General features: G+C 33.1%; 1 protein-coding gene across 2 annotated transcripts; it reads right to left on the minus strand.

The window, feature by feature from the left end:
* Nucleotides 1–1,291: 1,291 nt before the first annotated feature.
* On the minus strand, nucleotides 1,292–5,204 carry LOC110615066 (phosphate transporter PHO1 homolog 3). Of its 2 annotated transcripts, XM_021756773.2 has the most exons (10): nucleotides 4,202–5,203; nucleotides 3,721–4,124; nucleotides 3,546–3,617; nucleotides 3,325–3,454; nucleotides 3,105–3,225; nucleotides 2,756–3,014; nucleotides 2,559–2,663; nucleotides 2,270–2,464; nucleotides 1,750–2,165; nucleotides 1,292–1,653 (listed from the first exon to the last, which is right to left on the minus strand). In XM_021756773.2, exons 1-10 carry the CDS (start codon nucleotides 4,785–4,787, stop codon nucleotides 1,554–1,556), a joined length of 2,388 nt encoding a protein of 795 aa, XP_021612465.1. In that variant the 5' UTR covers nucleotides 4,788–5,203; the 3' UTR covers nucleotides 1,292–1,553. The 2 variants fall into 2 exon arrangements, with proteins under 2 accessions (XP_021612465.1, XP_043812393.1); XM_043956458.1 differs by having other exon boundaries at nucleotides 3,105–3,454; nucleotides 4,202–5,204.
* Nucleotides 5,205–18,292: the final 13,088 nt, after the last annotated feature.

Raw genomic sequence — 18,292 nt, forward strand, 5'->3', positions numbered from 1 at the left:
TACAAGAGAATCGCTAATAGCCAACAAATTTTTTTATATACTTTTTTTATATACTTAAATAGTAGAAAATCTCTATTGAAACAATTAAGCGACAAATCTCACAATTTAATATTTAATATTAAAAATAATGAGAGATATTTAATAAAAAAATTGAATTAAATTAAAAATTATATTTTTTAATGTGTCCAAACTTGCTTTTCCTTCTCACTCCGTTACAAGTCTATTAAACTGTTTACTACTTATAAACTACTACAAAAATTCATTCCTATAAATAATGTGAGACGAAAATTTTAAAAATACTAACTCTATCTCTAATTTGTCCGGAGAGAGATTTTTTTCTGCCACACTTTGATTCTCACTGTCCCGTTCAGGCGAGGGGAATGTACTCATTCCTTCCACCCAAAGAATAGGTCTCCCTCCCATGTGTAGTTTATTCTTTTGGCTTTTGTTTTTTCCTTTTTTTTTTTTCAATTTTTTCTTGCAGATCTATAGTTATTTGAGAATTTTTTTTTATATATGCTTTTCTCTTTATTGTGGTGTTTGTTATTGGTTTTACTTTGCATGCAAGATGGTAGGTTCATAGTTTGGTTTCTATATGTATTATCCTCTACTATGGTGAGGGGGCATGGCATTGACTCGCAGAGCAGAACTCGGAAAGCGCAGTTGAGTTCCTTCTTGAGTTGTAGTTTGACTCAGATGGTTTAGATATGTGTAGTAACATCCTTCTTGAGTTGATTTGGTGGTTGTTTGTACTCTTGGGATTCCTTCTCTCTGGTGGTTCAGTTAACTTAATGATGGGTTATTTTCTTAGTTTTCAATTGGTATACTTATAGCTTTTACGACTATGGTAAAAGGAGATCTTCCAAGTACAATAGTTCTCAGATTTCTTCTGGCAACTGGCACAATCAGGAGGAGATCGACACAACTAAGGCTCCTCCATCGAATCCGGTTCTTCGACTCATGTCTCTAGGTTGTTAGCTGGGCCTCATTTGTTTCTCCTTTATTCTTGGATCTAGAGGCCTTTTATTTTTGTATGTGGAAATTATTAATGATATCCATTACCTTTCGAAATAAAAGAAAAAAGACCAAATGATGTGAAAATGAGAAAGGAAAAGGTATCGGTCCTATTCAAGCCACAAGAGACGGCAAAATTTTCAGGTTTGAATTTTTTATCACTAATCATGATTTTAAGAATTTGTTTATTTTGACTATTTCATCTAATCTGCTTTATGGACACGTAACAATAATGAAATAGGATTGATCAAACGCAATTATCTTATACAAGACTTAATAAATCCAAGAGAAACCAAAAATCAAAATAATAGAATAAAGAATACAAATCATTTGGAAAATTGGGTTCAATATACAATTTCACATAACCACTTCTTCTGCCGCCCCTACAAAAATAATACATACCCTTTTCCATTTTTTTTTATTTTTATATCTGTTGCTGTCAAAAATTATGAACACCGTCAGATTTCAAATTAAATTTTTCTTAGCTTGATGTGTTATATTCTCCAGTTTCACCTAATGCTTATAAAATAAAAGGGTAGCTATTCATCTTTGTCATCGTCCTCGTCATAGTTGAAAGGTAGTGGTACGGATTTGAATGCACGATATTTTCCTACATTGTTCAGATGCTCATTCTCCAACCTGATCAATTATATCAAACAGTTGACTTTTTAGAATAATGGGATTTTAGCAAAGTCTTTGCATTGTTAAAATATTCTAAGTTTTTTTTTATTTTACCTGAAGAAATTCCATATGCCACGTCGAATGATCTCAAGACTAGCAACAATGGCTATTGAAGTTTCTCTGTGTAAAGAAAAGAATCTGAAATTCAAGACAGTCTGCAACCAAGCAAACCTCAGCAGCACATTCAAGACTATGGCTACATAGTATACAATTTTGTTAGGGACAAGGAGTTTGTCTCTCAGCCAGCGGTTCTTGGAATGGCGCTGAAGAAGTCCCCAGTCAATAACTAGATCCCAGTATGTACCAGAGATTGCTGCTATTACTGAAAAAACCCAAGCAATAACTTGCCAAGCAGTCCCTTTGCTGAGACTGTAAGCTGTCCTCAGGGAGACAGCTACTATTGTTACGAAATACTTCAATCCATTGTACCCTTGCATTGGATCTTTCTCTTCAAACAAACGCCGGAGACACTGAGACAAATAGAGAACAGAACAATATATTGGTTATTTAGCTAATGGTTTTTATGCAATTTATTACCAAGTTCAAATCTTTTTCAATGGTTGTAATATGTAACCTGAAGAAGACGGGCCCAGTATGGAATCACAGCAACGATGAAGTAGAATGTGTTGTATACACCACTTGTTTTGCAAGTGTTTTCTCTGCGTTTATAGTCTCCCCAACCATAGTAGCAGATGTAGAACTCCAGACTTCTGATGGCTTGTACTTGGCTGGTCAGTTGATCTGCCAAGAAGAAATCAGCGAGTGCAACCTGAAGTAGAAGAAGAAATTTACAAGTCAATTACAAATCCAACAATTTACTTTACAGATGTTAAATTCCTTTTGCAAGTTTCCAATGTTTTTACCTTGTAGAGAGGAGCTGCAATACAGTGAAAGAGACATGTGAGAAGGAAGAAGCGAGCTGAGCGGTATAGGACATTGAATGGCAAGAACAGCAGAACAAGGAGAAGCTGCAGAGAAGGGGGAAAAAGTTATGAGTTTTCATGCGAGAATTTTAGGAATTGGATGGAGCAGACGAGTAGAGCTACTTGAAGAATCTTACTATAACCAGGAAGAGAGGGAGAAGTTCTGTAAATTGCTTATATTGTTTTGTTTTAGGGTCCATCTCCATGTCGAGATTTGAGAGAACACTGATCAGTGCTAGCACCGCAACAACAAAACCAACGAGGAGAACTTGTCGATAGCCCATTTCTGTTCCTCGTTTGAATCCAAATATGAAGGAATAATTCACTCTGTATCGCCTCCAGAAGTATATATTAGCAGCATACATTAGCAAGTGCAGGACAATGAACCCAAACAAGCTGCAAGATTAAGGATACACATGACTTGTCAAAGACATGGATCATAGCCAAGATTGATTAGATAAGCTTTATTGATTTGACCCAGTTTACCTGTAAAGAGGAAACATGGTTTTCATGTATGCTTCTTTCCCTGGCTTATCCATGATATTGCGGGCACGTATGATCAAAACAAGGGCTATTATGAGAGCTGCCGTGCAGCCAGAGAAAAAACCTGAACTTTTCCAATAGAAGGGATTAATACAACACCAATGAATATGTGAAATTTTCATGTAATTAAGCAAAGCAGTTGTGATATCAACAGAAATTTTACCCGTAGAGAATGTTGTCCTGTGCCTTTCTCTTTTCGCTGTTGGTCTTAAGATGCTCATTCCCTTGCTCCGATTTGAGTTTGAGAAATGCTTAATGAATGTAGCTTCAACCCTTTCCATGACTTTTGTTACCTATGAGATATATATGTCCATAATATCAGAATTAAACAAGGCATTAAGACAGGGATTGCTATATTGAAAATAGACCAGAGATTTCGCTCACCTCATCGGAGCTGCCAAGGTAGGAGTTGTCCACCATTTTCATGTAAGATTTCGAAGCACCTCTTGAAGTAATCTGCAGGAGTTGATCGTGCAATACCAAGAAAAAAAATGATGGCATTAAACTCGTATGAGGAAAATAATTAGAAGAGGAATCTGGGCTATATATATGTATGTACCTTATCATACTTCTTCAAGATTTTCGAAAAAGCTAATGTATTCAAGAAGCTGTAACTCTTAAGGAGCCGAAGCTTTTGGTAAAACTCAACGAAAGCACGCTTGAGTTGCTCTTCAACTCTCCTAAGATTTTCTCTTGTGAATTTCAGTTCTGTATTATGGGGAACTTTGAGGAAGCCTTTAATGGTGGAGCGAGGAGTCGCAAGTGTGTTGTTCATTTTCACATGGTTTAGTATCTCCAAAGGAGCTGGTCTAGTGCCTCTAACTTTCTTTTGCTTCTGCTTCTCCACTGCTTCTACCTTAATGCCACCGTTCTCCTCCTCTCTGTCATCTGTTGACTTGACGGATTGTTCATCGTCATGCAGGCCTGGACCTTCTTCAATTGAATCCAATATATGAACTCTTCCTGGAAATGAATACACAAGCATAATTAATTACATGAAAAGGATTATTTTCTTTGAGCAAGCCTTAGAGGAAACTTACTGGTTGCTCTAGCTCCAGAAGGAGTGGAAGCTGCCAATGTAGCAGCAGAAGCTGCAACATCAGAAGCAAGACGAGTCATATCACCTGTCCTATCAGACCAGCCAGTAGGATTCTCCACTTTGATCCTAAAAGCAATCAAAGCATCCATTTGAGTATTTAACATGGCAGCTTCCTTCATTACCTCTTCAACTTTATCCTTATAAAACTTGTTCACCTTATTTAGCTCATCGTCAAGCCTTCTAAAATACACCAGCTCATACTCTCCTCCTTCATCTGAAGACATAAGGAAAGTAGTCTCATAGTTTTGAGAGCCATCACGGTTAACAGAATTAACCAAAATGGCTTGGCTTTCGATGTCAGAAGAAGAAGGGCTCTCAGGGTTGTGGTTGTTTCTCTGCGTTAAGCCACTGAAAGCTCTATACAGAGTTAGCTTTCTCTTCAGGCCACTACCTGGGGTGGCTGGTGGTTTGTTTCTTTGCTTGAATCTTTGAATCTCTTTCAAAAGGGTTTTCAGAAAATCATAATCCATGTATGCTTCCTGCCATTCTGGGACCATTTGGGCTTTGAACTCTTTCCCAAACTTCATTTTCGGTAGGTATAATACAAAAGAAACAAAATGGGTTGATAGTAAGGTTGCTTTTGAAGAATGTGAGCTCTTGGCTTGGATTGATATGCTTGAGAAAATGAGCAAAGGATAAGACAATGACAATAAAGAAAGCAACCTTTGCTGATAGGTTCTATTGTGTAGGCTGTATCCCTCTATATATACAAACACACACAGAGACCTATTCTTGCATACCTGACACTTTGAAGGTTTTTTATCAGATGGTTTTAGTTTCACATTAGGGTCAGGTGGTTTCCCTGAATGTTCAGGTGAATACAATCGCAATACCTTTCCAAATTGAAAGAGAGGAACAAAGGAACAAAGAAAGAAAGAGCAGACACGCGGTGGACCAGGCAAAAGAGAGAAGAGGACCAATTGAAATCACCACCATAAGGTGGCGGGCAGATATGATTTAAGTTGTATTTATCAGGAGAACGAAATTGACCGTCCTTTATCCAGCCACTGTGATTTGGGTAATTTGATTTTAAATTAAATTAAAATAAATAAATAAAAAATTAAAATTTTAATATTTATAAAAATTAAATTAAATTAATTAATCGAATTAAATTAATCTAATTCAATTTGATTTAATTTAATTTAATTTGATAAATTTTTTAATAAAATTTTTATTTTTTACATTTTATTTTTACTATTTTAAATTTTAATTAAAATATTTCATCATATAATCTCATTATATTATTAAAAAATAATATATTAAATTATATTATTAAAAATAATATATTATTATCATTAATTAATTCGATTTGATTTTTTAATTTTTTTTAATCAAAATCAAACTAAATCAAAATAATTAAAATTTTTAAAATTAAAAATTCAACTAAATTTATAAATTAATTCAATTCAAATAATTTTTTTTTAATTTAAACTAAATATTTCCACTCCTACCTTTATTTACTATGTATATATTATTTTTTACGAGCAGCCCCAATTGGAATGGCAACTTAAGACTTTTTAACAGTTTTGATATCCATAATTTTTTTTAAACAAAAATTTATTAATGTTGAAATTATTTTCAGAATTCTTTGTTTTGAATTTAAACCTTATTCAAAATCAATTGGAAAAAATATCTCCTAAGCTGAGCTGGATTTTTTAATTTAGATTTATTTATTTGAATATAAAATAGTATTATAATATATACTGTCCTGGGTTTGTAAAATTTCCACACGTGACTTTCCCTTTTTCTTCTTTTGATTTATTTGCATGTAAAATGGTATTATTTACTTTATTGGTTAAACTACTTTTGACCAAGTCAAAAGTCGCATATGCATTATTATTTAAAAAGAAAAATCCTATATGCATGGAAGTTAGCTTTTATATATATATATATATATATATATATATATATATTTTTTTTTTTTTTCATTTTATAATTTTTATTTATTTTTTTAATTATAATAAAATTATTATTTATTTTTTAAATTATAATAATATATAAATTAACTATTATAATTTTGTTTTATTTTATTTTATTTTTAAAAATTTTTAAAATATCTTTTAATATTTAATAAAATTTAATGTATTTAAAATAATTATAATTAAAAATTATATTTCTTAAATATGTGTAAAAAATAAAATAGATAAAAATTATAAAATAAAAAAATATAGGTTTCCGAATAGAGAATATGAAAATAAAAAATAAAAGTGAAAAAAAAAATCATCCATCACTTAAATAATAAAAAAATAGAAATATTAAAATAAATTAAAAAATAATTTATAGACCCTATGAGTAATTCTCTTCAAATTTAAAGATAAAGTAAATAGTAAATAATGAAATTTTCTTACCCTTATAACAATTTATATTAATTATATTTAAATAAATGTCACTTTCCTCTCATTTTCCTTTCTTAATTTTCTCTCTTTATTTTTTTATCTACAAATTTTCTAATTAAATTTAATTCGATTCATCTTAATTATTTAATTCTAAAATTCAATTTTTTAATTTAAAATCTAGAAATAATGTATAAATATTTAAATTTGATTAGAATTAATTTGGATTACAGTACATGGTTAGGTGTACTAATTTTACCTAAATTTTTCCTAACATAAATCTCCTTTTTTTTAAAATAAAAATAAAAGAGTAAGCGTAATAATCCGTAAATTAATTCCAACTACTTCATTGACCGGTTAATTAATTATTAGTTAGTTAGTTAATTAATTAATTAATTAATTAATTATAGATTAGGTGTCATTTAATTGTCTTGAGCATGTATTGTCTCCTTCCTGTCTCTTTCTTAATCAAAGATTTCTTCCCCCTGAAAAGAAAAAAAATCTCAGTGGTCATGCCCCTCGATCTAAATTAACTGCTTTGACCCAAAAAAAATTAACTGGACCCACTGGACGTCACTTGCCGTACAAATTGGAAAGAAATTTTTATTTTACAACCTAATTATTTATATTCTAAAATTATTTCTTTTCTTTTTCTTGGAAAAATCATTTTCTTCCAAAATTCAATCAATCATAATCCAATGTTTATTTGGCCAATCAATTCTTACCAATCATAAATTTATTTACAATGCTGCTAAGAACTCAGGTTAGGGTCATAGCTTCAATATATGCCGACTCCGTCAATGTTGAAAATGTGAAATGCGGAGAAGTTTACAAAAGTGTTGCTAAAGGTAGGAACCTCATCATAGCTTCAACTCCACACGTTTAAACACGTGGAGGCAGACTTTTTACTGTTACCTCTGCCTTCAAAAGACGTGAATAGAAATCGATTTTGGGCTTCAAAACGCTGAACGACAGAGAAAGAACCAGGAAAGGAGATAATGGGAGTTTGACTACCACAGTGGGATTGCTTCGCTTCAGTGTTCCCTTCGATCATGAATTTTTGTTTGTTTAGTTTTATTTTTTTAGAATCTCAAGCGAAAAGTTTTGTTTTAACTACCACAGTGTTCCCTTCAGATAATGGGAGTTTGGTACTGTTAAAAATTTTCTGTATTTTTTATACATCATCATTGTAGGCCTATGCACTCATGGGTTTCGGAATGCAATATTATTTTGCAAGTTAAAAAAAAAAATTAATTTATTTTAAATAAAATAATTATCACTAAAATTGAGGGAAAAAACCCATTTTCGCCAAACAAGGCTTCTTTCGTGGGCCTAATAAAAAAATTATGAACATAAACTGAATTTGAACAAGGTTGGGTTAAATCTGTAAGTTGACCCAAGCTTGACCTAAATAATGCAATTTCATTTTTTTATGCCCTAAAAAATTTTAGCAAAACATTGCAATTTATTTTTAATTTTTTAATACTAAATAATTTAATTTTTAAAATTTTATTTTATTAATAAAACAATCGTACTATTAAATCTATCATTAATTAATTTAATTTAAATAAACTAAATTATTATAAGAATTAAATACTATTTTGTTAATGAAATAAAATTTTAAGAATTAAATTATTTATCTTTTAAATAATAAATATTAAATTATAAATTTTATTAAATTTCAGAGCTTACATTATAAATTACCTAAAATAAAACCAATCAGCTTGACTCTGGCTAGTGCCTGCCCAGCAAATTATGTCGATGGGTTTTCAACCACGTGAAACATCTTAGATATAAATTAATATGTGAAGTATAATAAAAAGTTATAAAATAAATTATATATTTTGGGTAAATTACATTTAAATTTTTTAATAACAGTGAATTTTTATATTTTTAAAATTGAATATTTAAATTATTTTAAAATAAGTTCATTTAAATTAGAAGTCTTTCTATTCATTTTTACTATTAAAAATATAAAAAAAATTTTATTATTACTTTTTAAATAAATAAACTATATTTAAATTTTTAAATTTTAGTATAATTAATTGATCAATTTTTATATTTTAAAAAATATATACTTAAATATATCCTTCTATAATCAGTATGTCATTATCTATTATAATTTAAACATTCTGATCCTTCATTTTTTATTTTAAAAAGCACTTAAGTCCCGTTAATTTTTATTTATAATATTTCATTTAATTAATTTTTTAACACTTTTTATTCTTCAATTTTCATTCATTAAAATACTTCTATATTTATAATTTCAAAATTTTTAGAAAATATTTATAATTTCAGTTATTTTTAAATGATATCAAATAAATTTTAAATAGGTTATAAATTTTTATAAAAAGTATTTTAGTAAGAAATTGTATTTTCAAAAGAAATTTAACCATCCACTGACTTTAAACTAAAGTCTATCATAGATGAAAAAAATTATAATTTTAGACAGATTAAATATAGAGATTTAAGAATTTAATTTTAAAAATATAAGGATTGATCCGTAAATTATATTAAAACTTAAACACCAAAAAATATTTTATACAATATAAAATTAGTCACCTATATTAGAAAAAATTTAAATATTCATAAGAATATTTTAGATATTTAAAATATTTATTCTCCTTTTTATTGGTTGATTAACGGAATTATAGATGAAAATATCTCCGATTTGAATGAATTAGTTATATAAAAATTTAAGCGTTTAATTTTAAAAATATAAAAATTGTCCATTAATTTTTTTATGAGAAATAATTTAATCTACTATGAGAATAGATTAGTTCTTATTGTTACATTGATTTTTAATTTTATCGTATTTTTTAAAATTAAAATAATTTAATTTTTTAAAATTTTATTTTACTAGCTAAATATTTTAAAAATTTATATTTTAAAATATTAAATTTTATAATTATAATTTATTTAAATATAAAATAAAACAAACTAATTAATGATCGAGCAAAACAGGAGATACAATTTGGACCGGTAGATAGAGCAATAGGGTTTTCTCATAATTACCGGTAGTCATCAGTATTCAATTAAACAGATATGATGTGAAGTGGGTCTTGGTCAAATATCTCTATCAATCTCATCACCTTAGAGGTTTTTAATAAGTTAGGATTAGACAAGAATAATCTTGTTAAAGTCTCCTATCATTTAATAGGACTAGGTAACAAGACCATGGCAGTACTGGACACCATTAATCTCCCCCTTGTGTTGGGTGATGAGAAGCATAAGTGGAAGCTGTATGCAGAGTTTGCAGTAGTAGACATTCTGCTCGCCTATAACGTAATATTTGGTCGCCCAGTCTCAAACTATCACGGGATAGTTATTAAAAAGGGTGCTATGTGTTCAAAGTTACAAGCTCCATGAGGATTAGTTATTATTCGAGGCAGTCAGAAATCAGCACAGGAATACTATAAGCACTCCACAAAGAACCTCGAAAAGGCCACGATGCCCATCGATCTGTTGAAAAAATCAGACTCCCACACGAAGCCAGAGCCAACAGACCTGGTGGAAAAAGTCTAGCTAGAAACCAACATAAAGATACGATTTGAAACTGCGCTAAGTGATGAAGTAAAACATAATTTAATAGAATTGCTAAAATGCGGAGTGACCACTTTTGCTTGGTCTCTCAAAGATGTAACAGGTGTTGACCTGACTCTTATCACCCATAAATTATCTATCGATGAAACAATAAAATCAATACAACAAAAGAAAAGAAAGTTTGCACAGAAGAGATAGTAGGTGATTAAGTAGAAGGTTAATAAACTCTTAAGTGCAAGGTTAATAAAAGAGATCTAGTATCCTACATGGCTCGCCAATGTAGTACTGGTTAAGAAGGCAAATGGGAAGATGTGCATGGACTTTACCGACTTAAACAAGACATATCTAAAAGATCACTATCCACTCCTGTCTATCGACAAGTTAGTAGACTCTACCTCGAAAGACGCAGTGATTTCTTTTCTTAATACTATTTTAGATTACCAGCAGATATTGATGGACGCCGAAGATGCAGAAAAAACTATTTTTACCACTGATGAAGGAGTTTTTTATTACAAGGTGATACCATTTGGACTAAAAAATGCAGGGGCGATTTACTAAAGGCTGGTGTCAGGTATTTTGTAATATTTGGTGGGAACAATGGTTGAAGTATACATGAATGATATGGTAGTGAAAGACCAGTCCTTAGAAGATCACCCAAGTGATATCCAAATGGCCTTTGACGTACTAAATAAGGCAGGTATGAAGCTTAATCCTAAAAAATGTACCTTTGGGATAAAGGCGGGAAAATTTTTAGGGTATAGTCTTTGAGAGAGGCATAGAAGCAAACTCGAAAAAAATTAAAGCTATCTAAGACATGAAGGCACCTAGATCCATAAATAATATACATAAATTAAATGAGCGAGTCACAACTCTTGGCCGGTTTATATCATGCTCGGCCAGGAGGTGTCTCCCATTCTTTAAAGTTTTAAAAGAAAAAAATAAATTTGTATGGGAGAAGAGTGTATAGAAGAAACTGAAAATTTAAAAGTTTTTTTTATCATCTCCTCTTTTTCTAAGCTCACTTATCGAAGGCAAAGTGTTGTTTTTATATCTATCTATCACGTAGAAAATAGTGAGTTTTGTGCTCGTTTGAGAGAACAAAATGGAGCAAACCCTAGTCTACTATGCCAGCCAAGTCTTGAAGGGGGTAGAGTTGAATTACCCCCCTCTCGAGAAATTGGCGTTTGCAGTTCTGATGTCTACCACAAAGTTGCATCTCTATTTCGAGTCACACACCATAGAGGTAAGAACAAATTATCCTCTGCAAAAGGTACTCCACATGCCAGAATTATTAGGGCGGTTGTCCACCTGGGCGATAATGCTATCAGCATACGACATCAGGTATGTCCCGAGAAATGCGATGAAAGCCCAGGTGATAGCTGATTTCATTGCAGAGATGACTCTACATCTGGAGACCTCAGAATCGCCCATTGAGGAATGACAAGTTTGGGCAGATGGTGCTTATGGAGCCGGGGATTTTGAAACTGAAATCCTATAGAGTCAAAATTAGGATAAAGCTTCATTACGCAGTAAATCTCGCCTTCAATGCTATAGACAACATAGCCGAGTACGAGGCTGTAATTATGGTGCTAAAAATTATTGTGGAAATAGGTATACAGAAGTCTATTATTTTTAGAGACTCATAATTAGCTGTTAATTAGTGCCAGAGACAGTTTAAATTCCAAGAGTATAACCTCGTCAAATATGAAAAAAAAAAGTTTGTAGGATCAAAAACAGGCAGGGTAACTGTGAACTTCACCAGGTGACCAAAAACGACAATGAGGAAGCTAATTATCTGGCGAAAATGGCAGTGACAGGTGAACAACACTTGATTCAGCTGTTTCAGTTCGAAGAGCTACATACTCCACCAACCGATGAAGAAGAGTCTTTTCCCATCGAGGAAGGTGAAACGTGGATGACGTTGGTGTAGTAATTTCTGTTTGAGAATGAATTGCCAACCAATGAACTATCAGCCAAACAAGTAATAAGAAGGTCCTCTAAATATGTACTAATTAATAGTTTCTTGTACAGGAGGTCATCAATTCAACCGTGGCTTCGGTGCGTAACAGAGGATGACGACCGATGTATCCTCAAAGATATCTATGGAGACTACGGAAGCCATAAAGGAGCTCAAATGATCGGCCGAAAAGTATTCAGGCAAGGATATTATTGGCCAACGGTAATGCAAGATGCAAAGGAACTCATCTAAAAGTGCCAACAATGTCAGGTACATGCAAGTATTCCTCGGACTCCCAGTGAGATGCAAGCAGCAACCAGAAGCCTCTGACCTTTCTTTTAGTAGGGGTTAGACATCTTTGGCCTTTTCTCAAAAGTATTCGGGTCAAGAAAGTTTGTGATTGTTGCAGTGGATCATTTCAGCAAGTGGGCAGAGGCAGAGGCGTTTCAGTCCATTACCACCCATCATAAAATCTCTTTTATAAGCAAGAACATATTCACCTGGTCTGGAATCTCAAAGGTAGTAATTACTAATAATGAAACTCAATTCGCGAGTTTTAAGTTTAAAGATTTCTGTAGGAAATGGGAGATTGACTTAAGGTTTAGCTCGGTATAACATCCTCAAACCAATGGAATGACTGAGGTGACAAACAGGACGATCCTACAAGGATTAAAGAAAAGACTCGATAAAGCCAAGGGAAACTGGCCTAAAGATTTACCCCACATCCTATAGGCATACAAAACTACCCCGAGAACAGCCACAGGAGAAACTCCGTTCTCCCTTGTGTATGGGGCCGAGGCAATAATCTCCGTAGAAGTCCAAGTAAGCCGTTTTAGGACACGACACCCCGACTTTTCAGGGAATTCAGAAGAGATACAATTCAACCTAGACCAAGCTAAGTTTTTACGAGAATAGACAGTAATCAAAATGGCGGTCTAAAGGAACAAAGTGTCTCGGATGTTTAACAATAAAGTCAAACTACAAGTCTTTAATGTAGGGGATTTAGTCTTTAAAAGAACAAATATAACAGGTAGTAGTGCTGGATCTAGTAAGTTGGATGAAAACTGGAAAGGATTGTTTAGGTTCTTGAAGGTTATTTGCCCCAGGTCTTATAAGTTGACCAAGTTAAATGGTCGGGTCATTCCCCATTCTTGGAATATTGTAATTTAAGAAAATTTTATTAATAACATTTAACAAGGTATTTTTTTCATATGTTGTATTATTCAGTTATGAGGAATGGTGGTTTGCCAAAATTAAATATCATCAATTAAAGCGTTTTCTCAATATGAAAAGCCTACAAGGCGGGCATTCGCCAAGTCATGATCGGGTGTTAGTCCCTCTTATTAAAATTATTTAAGGCATTTTATACCAAAACCATAAGGCGGGTATCCACCAAGCTCATAATTGGGTGTTAGTCCCACTTATTAAAATTGTTTAAGGCATTTTATACCAAAACAATAAGGCAGATATCTGCCAGACTCATGACTGGGTGTTAGTCCTACTTATTAAAAATTTTTAAGGCATTTTAGGCCAAAACCACAAGGTAGATATCCACCAAGCTCATTACCAAGTGTTAGTCCCGTTTATTAAAATTGTTTAAGGCATTTTGTACTAAAGTCATAAGGCGAGTATCCGTTAGACTTATGATCGGGTGTTAGTCCCACTTATTAAAATTATTTAAGACATTTTATGCCAAAGCCATAAGGCGGGTATCCGTCAGGCTCATTACCCTATATTAGTCCCACTTATTAAAATTGTTTAAGACATTTTATGCCAAAGCCATAAAGCGGGTATCCACCAAGCTCATGTCTGGGTGTTAGTCCCACTTATTAAAATTGTTTAAGATATTTTATACCAAATCCATAAGGTAAGCATCCACCAAGCTCATGACCGAGTGTTAGTCCCACTTATTAAAATTGTTTAAGGCATTTCATGCTAAAACCATAAGGCAGATATCTGCCAAACTCATGACTGGGTGTTAGTCCCACTTATTAAAATTGTTTAAAGCATTTTTATACTAAGGCTACAAGGTGAGTATTCACCAGGCTGATGACCTGGTGTTAAGTCCCGTCAACAATTTTATTTAAGTCATTTCATATCAAAAGGCAAGCATTGCCAAGCATTTGACCTAGTGTTAGCCCCATAAATAAAATTTATCAAGTTATTTAAGTTTAATTTGGCGATTGATCTGTGAATATATTTGATGAGAGTTTGATTATGGTCGAGTACTGATCCTAAAAAACTTGGCAAAAGTAGAGTCAAGAAACTAAAAAGGCAAGCTTTCATTCATAAGAAGGTAAAAATTACATAGGAGGAACATCCTCAGCCTCATTGGTACTTTCTACGTTTATCATAGTATCTGTGAAGACTCGGTTGGTTAGATCTTCCTCAGTTTGTTCCTCCCCCTCTTCATCTTCGTCCTCATCTGGGAAGATACCGTCGATCAAGGAGAAGTCCTCTATAGGAAATTGCTTGATGAGCTCCTTCTTGACAAAGTCTCGACCTTGTACGAACATCTCTCCGCCCCGGGCCACCATCTCTTAAAGCTCAGCTTCTAGCTCAGCCATTCTTTCTGTGATGGCCTGAGCCTCCTTAGCCTGAGACTACAACTCCTGGACTTAGCGTTGAAGAATAGCAACCTGGTCCTCGGCAGCCTTAGCTCAATTCTTATAGGCAAGCTTTGAAGCGTTAGCTTCGTCCAGGTCCACTTGGAGTTTATCAACGGACTCCAACTTCTCCTTCATTGTATTCTCCACCTTTTCAACTTGAGTCTTCATCCTCAAGCACTTCTCCTACATGAGACTTTTATTTGTCTCCTGTGCCTCGAACTCTCACCTCAGAGCTTTATTCCTCTCCTTGGCCATGTAAGCATAGAGGGCACTCTCTATTGCGGAGTGGATGATGTTGTCATAGAGGTCGTCTGTCTCGACCTCATTTAGGCGGTGGCGATCCCCATGCCTCAAGGCATTATTTGCGATGAGGAGTAGCAATCGAGGTTTTTTGAGAAGGGAGGTCGTCCGAATCAGCGCCATTGACAGGTTTGGATGCCTTAAGGCCATGTGGCTCTAGCTCCAACCTCTTCTTATGAAGGGTCAGCTTGAATATGGACTGCTGCAGGAGTTCCCCTAGAAGAAGACTCGAGCTGAGTGGGGTTGTTTCCTCATTTGCAGGTGGAGGAGGGGGAGGAGGAAGCATGATGATCTTCTTTTCCCAGCGAGCCCATTTAGGAGGTGGGTTGATTATTCCAACAATAGTTTTACCCTTACGAGCAGTGTACATTGCCTCGGCAAACTTATTCTTCCCTTTACTGGCCATACCTACACAAAGCAAAAGGTGAGTAAATAAAACAGTTTTAAAAGCAAAGGAAGTTAGAAAGCAAAATACCCTGCTAGCTAGTATGGAAAGTGCTTTCTCAAAGGCTTTGAAGATTGGACGAGTGAGGAACTCGAGCCTGATCCACTTGGAAATAGCTCTGCCAGGATAAAACGTCATTTCTCTTTGCCACGTTGATATCAATCCTCTGAGTCGAGGCCATTCTCTAGAACAAATCCAAGGCCTCTTTCTCATCCCACCATGGTTGGACTCCACCTTTCTGGAGCTCCACATATACATTCCAGTTAATCTAGAGCCGCCTAAAACCCCTGGATACCCTGTGATGCAGGATAAAGAATTTATTCTTCCAGTACTTGAGGGAAAAGAGTATCCAGTCAAAGAGAGTCTGGCACTTTTCCCGCTAAAGAATCAGAATTCCTCGTTCTTTCGGGTACCTAGTTGGTACAGTTAGGAGAAGAGCACAACACTCGGCTTGATATTGTTGTTGAAACATAGGAATCAAAAAGTCACCAGAATCCTCTAGCTATTGGGATGTAGTTGGGCAACTACGAGCTTATGGAAATGGAGGACTTCAATGAAGAAGGGGTCCATGGGAAACTGAAGACCCGCCTTCAGTTATTCTTTGTAAACTATGATTGTATCCTTCGCAGAGATTTGATCATCCACACGAACATGTGAGTCGGGAGCAAAAACTCGGAAGAGTTCTCGGGAGATCTGGTAGTAGTTGTACAGACAATCCACATACTTTTTTTTTAACACAAACGAGATATCATTCACTAGGAAGTTGTTGTCATGGACTGTTCTCAACGGAACGATAGGAGCCGGAGCACGGATGAGACCGTCTGAAGAGGAGCCTGAATCGGAGCTTCCACCAGAGGTAGACAATGTAGAGGAGATATTCATAGTAGGAAAAGAAACAAAGAAGTAACTTAAGCAAAAGTAGTAGTTGAAGTCTAGGTGGTCGAGTGTTTTTCAAAATGCAGAGATAAGTTGAAAGCAAAAGTAGTAATCAGAAGAAAAGAAGAGTTTTTATATTGTGATTTCGATGATGGATTTTGAATGCAGTTCGAGAAACAAGGTAATCATCATTTATGTCTAGGAACAGACGAAGCGACACTAGCATGAAGTGCCAATCCGGACATGCCACGTGCCTAAAATCGTGAAGGCAATTGTAACCTTTGAATTTGAAGGATCGAAGACCAGTGGAGGGATCTCCGATGTGACATAATAATCGTCTAAAGTAAGCCACGAGCTGTCACCATAAAATAAGATCACGTGGTAAGAATCTGATAAGCTGATATATGGTCGTAGAGGTCTCAGCCATAAAAAAGGAAAACCAGTACATTGTAACATTCGGCTCTTCACCAAGACTTGCCCCTTCCTAAGCAGGTTGAGTGTCCATGGAAAGTTACCGTTAGTGGATATAATCTAGCAAATCCCCACTACACCTATAAATGTGGGATTCCCTATCCACTAGCCGGTAGTAATTGAATTTCCAAGAGATTTGATAACCAACTCCATCTTCTTAAAGTATAAAAGCAAATTAACACATAAATCAAGATACGCATTTTTACACATTCATTTTGAGTTCAAAACAATTTATTATATTCGCCCATTATATCAGTTTATTGATTTGAATATCGGAGTAGTTGTCTATAAACACCAACCGCCTCACATTTTTTCTTTTATAGATTGACTAATCACAATTCAACTTTATTTTCAGTTAGATTAATTAATATTGCTATGATAAAATAAAAAATTAATATAATTATAATTATACGGCATATTTATTATTTGTTGAGTATTTTAAATGAATTTATATAATGAAACGATCATTATACTTATGATTACTATTATATATACAATTAAATATCATAACGATTTATTTCATTTATTACTAATTACCACTCCATCACATGGTAATTATCATTACCACAAGGTAACTACCGTTACCACTAATATTATTATCGACTGGTTGTCGTTAATATCAATCATCATAGTAATCCTCAGTTTTTACTACTACTACAAATAGACTTAACATTAAAATAAAAACTTCCATTAAACTACATTATTTATATTTTATTTTGCAACTAAAACATAATAAGGCGATTAAATTGCATTACACTACATTATTTGTTATATACATAATTAATTAAATTGCATTGTATTGCCTCATACAACACAACTATAATATTTCCAAAATTATTACGTTCATCCTCGTGTCTTTTATTAATTTGAATTAACAAATTATAAATATTATACCCCAAAATTTTATTTAAAAGCTTTTATTGCATTTTAAATTTTAAAAATATTTCATAATTATACCTGAACTATTGAAAAGTAAATGAAGATAATTTTGAAATTCCAATAAGCATAAAAATATAAAGTGTCAGTTTTACAATTTATCATATTTAATTATTATTATTATTATTATTATTATTGACTATTAATAACAAATCATGACAATAATTTGGAGTTTATGAAAAAAAAAAATGTTGTGGCATTTATAATTCATGCTATTTTGCATTTAAATTATAAAATTATCTTAATATATTTTTAAATAATTTAAGTGTATTATAAAATTATATTTTTAAATAATTAAGTGCATTATAAAAAATTTTAAAATTAAAGTGCCACCAGAACTTTTCGCTAAAATTAAAAATACAAATTTATATTTCACCACAAAGTGCGGATTCCACGTTAACCACTTTTATTATTACGTTTCACTTTAAACAAAGAGGAAAATTTAGAACCTTTAGTCAAGCAATGATGATACAAGCAAATGCAACGTCTCAAATCCCTCCAACACCTCCTTTTCCTAGTTATCATCATTTAAATTAAAAAGGGGAAAGGAACACTATAATCA

This window comes from Manihot esculenta, chromosome 5 (assembly GCF_001659605.2).
Source record: "Manihot esculenta cultivar AM560-2 chromosome 5, M.esculenta_v8, whole genome shotgun sequence".
Lineage (NCBI taxonomy): Eukaryota > Viridiplantae > Streptophyta > Magnoliopsida > Malpighiales > Euphorbiaceae > Manihot > Manihot esculenta.

Bases quoted from the DNA above. Each gene is read 5' to 3' on its own strand.
- LOC110615066 (XM_043956458.1), bottom strand. From the start codon at position 4,787: ATGAAGTTTGGGAAAGAGTTCAAAGCCCAAATGGTCCCAGAATGGCAG. The intron at 3,618-3,720 runs GTACATACATAT...CAACTCCTGCAG, and splicing joins TCTTGAAGAAGTATGATAAG to ATTACTTCAAGAGGTGCTTC. The intron at 3,455-3,545 runs GTGAGCGAAATC...TATATCTCATAG, and splicing joins ACCTTGGCAGCTCCGATGAG to GTAACAAAAGTCATGGAAAG.